This window comes from Oreochromis niloticus, linkage group LG18 (assembly GCF_001858045.2).
Source record: "Oreochromis niloticus isolate F11D_XX linkage group LG18, O_niloticus_UMD_NMBU, whole genome shotgun sequence".
Taxonomy (NCBI): domain Eukaryota; kingdom Metazoa; phylum Chordata; class Actinopteri; order Cichliformes; family Cichlidae; genus Oreochromis; species Oreochromis niloticus.
This window is the reverse complement of record NC_031982.2, coordinates 7502330-7505303: the sequence shown is the minus strand read 5'-3', so window position 1 is coordinate 7505303 and position 2974 is coordinate 7502330. Positions and strand designations below refer to the sequence as shown.

Genomic DNA, 2974 nt, shown 5'->3' with positions numbered 1-2974 from the left:
GAATCCCTTTCCACATATTATCATTATTAGTACTAATGTAATTTCATATTCCTGTCAACTGCTGTAACAAAAGAATTTCCTAAATATGATATAAAGTATTTTCCATCTGTTTAATGTAATCAGGGATCTTTTAGAGTCTTTTATGGGATAATGAGTAACAGACACGGGGAGGTTAAATTAAAAGAAAAAAAAGAACACAAATGATATTGTTCTGTTTTACAGTTTTATTAAACTTTGCTCATAGACTTACTGACAAGAGAATTGGAAAGAAAAATGATATGTACATTTCAGCAGCTGGAATGTTACAAATCTTTACCTCTGGACACTTGTAGTGCTATTAATTACATACAATCATGTGCAGACTCTTAATAATCAGTCACACACTACATATACAGACTTTCTAACCAGGCCACCACGGTGTGCTTAACAGTGTTTGTGGCTCAGAGTCCACGATGCCTTTTGGCGTGGGGATTTTGTGCTCTCGCACGTCCCATGAGTGAATCAGAGTTTGCTTTTTGGGTCGACCAGTTCATTCAGAGCATCCAGGTTCTCCCCCTCTGGAGCCTCGGGCCATGCACTGTGGTCTGGAGACAAACACAAGAATTTAGCTCCTCGTATTAAATCTACTGTGAAGACTACAGTGCAGTTGTGTTAGAAAGCTGTACGTACTCGGTATCTCCCACATGGATGTATACAAACTTTGTCCCGCATCGACCTTCAACGTGGCTCCAGAAATGTAGGAAGCAGCAGGAGAGAGCAGGAAACACACCGCAGATGAGACCTGGACAAAGATAGCAATTCAAAAATTGTTGATTACAGCTTTGCTTTAACCTTTCTCCTTCTATTGTATGGCTTCACAACTTCTTTATATCCTCTAATACTGTATATAGACCTTTGGGGTCTGGGTTCATTTTTCGTTTTTCAGAATTAGAATTACTCCGACTTATGTGTAAAAGTGATTCTGTCTATATCACATTTTTCAGGAGACTCTTTTTTCCTCTAACAAAGCTGGGGAACTGGGTTGCAAACCTCTTCGGGCACTCCCAGCCTCTTCGCAGGAGTGAATGGAACAGACATCTTGAAAAGATGTGGTCTATTCCCTTTATAGTTCTCCATCGCAGTTTTGGAAAAGATTTTACCCTGCAGCCAAACAGAGAGATGAAATTCATACGCATCTTGAAAAACTGAAACAAAACTGATTAAGTGCTGAGCTGTACGCACAGGTGCAACAGCGTTGATTCGGACCCCCGAGGCTGCCCACTCGATGGCGAGACTCTTAGTTAAGTTATCCACCGCTGCCCTCGCTGCTCCTGTGTGGCTGTCGGGGAGAGGAGACACACCGCGCAGCAGGTAAATATAATATAATATAATATAATATAATATAATATAATATAATATAATATAATATATTTATTTATTTATTTTAACTTTTTAGTTTTTAACTGTGTGATTTTGCAGATTTGTGTGTAAATAATGAGGGAAACTGTTCTTACGCCGCATCTGGGAAGCCGTTCCACATGTTAGCGATGATGCTGACGATGGCTCCTCCGTGCTCCTTCATCCATGCTGTGTAGACTGGAGGGGAGAACAACGACGGTCACGCTGAGAGACCAAACCACAAACACCAAAGCCTGTGTTATCTGTGCCCAGCTCACCCTCTTTGCAGCAGTGGAAGGTTCCTGTCAGGTTGGTGTCTACCACAGCCTTCCAGCCCTTAGAGGACATGTCTTCTGCAGGGCTTCTGAACTGACCTCCTCCGTTGTTCACCAGAAAGTCTATACGGTCATATCGCTTCAGCACTGATGACACAAGAGCCTTCACCTTCAAATGACAGAAAGACAAAAAGAAAATCAGCCACTTACGCACTGAAACGAGCAGCAGATGCAGAGATGCTCACCTCCTCCTCGCTGCGGATGTTACAGGGCAGAGCAGTGACGCTTGCAGGACTGGAGGGAGGGATTTTCTGTCTCATCTCCCGAGCTGCTGCCTCCAGCCTGTCTGCCTTTCTGCTGGAGATCACCACACTGCAGCCTGAAGACCAACAAGTCAGCCACGAAAAACAATTACAGCACTTTACAAAATAAAGCTTCGAGTCAATTTATTGTGAAACAGCACTGACAGCCACCAGATGTTTGGTGTTTCCAGCGGTTAGCGAACACTCACAGCCACTTTCACAGTGTCCCTGCGCGCACTTGACCGCGGTCACTGGTGCGACTCTTACACACTTGTTTGTAACTGTATCGAAGTTCACTTGCTGTCACTCAGTTGCTGCTCACTTCAGACTCTTTGCGCTACAACAACTGTGAGAACTCACTCACCCAGCTCCAGCAGCTCAGCAGAGATAGCTTTACCGATCCCGGTGCCTCCACCCGTCACTATTGCAACTTTATGGTTGAACAAGCCCGGTCGGAACACACTGGAAGCCCCCATGCTTGTTGCGAGGTACCGCTTAGGAAAACCGAGGGAGTCAGAATTTGTGATGCGGCATAAAGGAGCAAAGCACTTCAAATCGGCTCTCCATGAACTCTACTGGTTCCAGTACTTCAGCCTGGATGTAATAGCACTGCTTACTACTGTGGTCCATGTTTTAGTAATGCTGACCGCAAAATGTATGAAGCTGTGCTTCCGTAAAGTGAGACGAAAGTGGAAGCGTGAATAGGGAGTTTCTTTTTACTGGAGTTTCTGTGATATATGTTGTAATCGTAAACGTAACAAACACAAAAATGCTGACATTCACGATTTTCACTTCCTCGAACAAATCAGCGATTAACTACCTTTAAATAATTAACATTATTCACTGTATTACCTGCCTGGTTAAAACCACCGACCAATTATTGGATAATATATCAATTAAACCTCAACTTCACACATACAAGGAGGCAAGCATTACGTTAGCAAGAGGCGTTTTTTCTGTTTGCATTTGTTCTAACTGTTATTTCCAAACGCCGCTTCCCTGTGGCCCGGTGTAAGAGCG

At 43.5% G+C, this 2974-nt stretch overlaps 1 protein-coding gene and 1 long non-coding RNA gene across 2 annotated transcripts; one reads left to right on the top strand and one right to left on the bottom strand.

Moving 5' to 3' along the window:
• Window positions 1–209: 209 nt before the first annotated feature.
• LOC109195657 (peroxisomal trans-2-enoyl-CoA reductase) lies at window positions 210–2806 on the bottom strand. The gene is made up of 8 exons (XM_019348020.2): window positions 2319–2806; window positions 1898–2031; window positions 1656–1821; window positions 1494–1575; window positions 1222–1318; window positions 1030–1140; window positions 670–781; window positions 210–584 (listed from the first exon to the last, which is right to left on the bottom strand). Exons 1-8 carry the CDS (start codon window positions 2428–2430, stop codon window positions 502–504), a joined length of 897 nt encoding a protein of 298 aa, XP_019203565.1. The 5' UTR covers window positions 2431–2806; the 3' UTR covers window positions 210–501.
• LOC112842723 (uncharacterized) lies at window positions 1213–1871 on the top strand. Its single transcript, XR_003214719.1, has 2 exons — window positions 1213–1350; window positions 1459–1871. It is a non-coding gene; the product is annotated as an uncharacterized LOC112842723 (long non-coding RNA).
• Window positions 2807–2974: the final 168 nt, after the last annotated feature.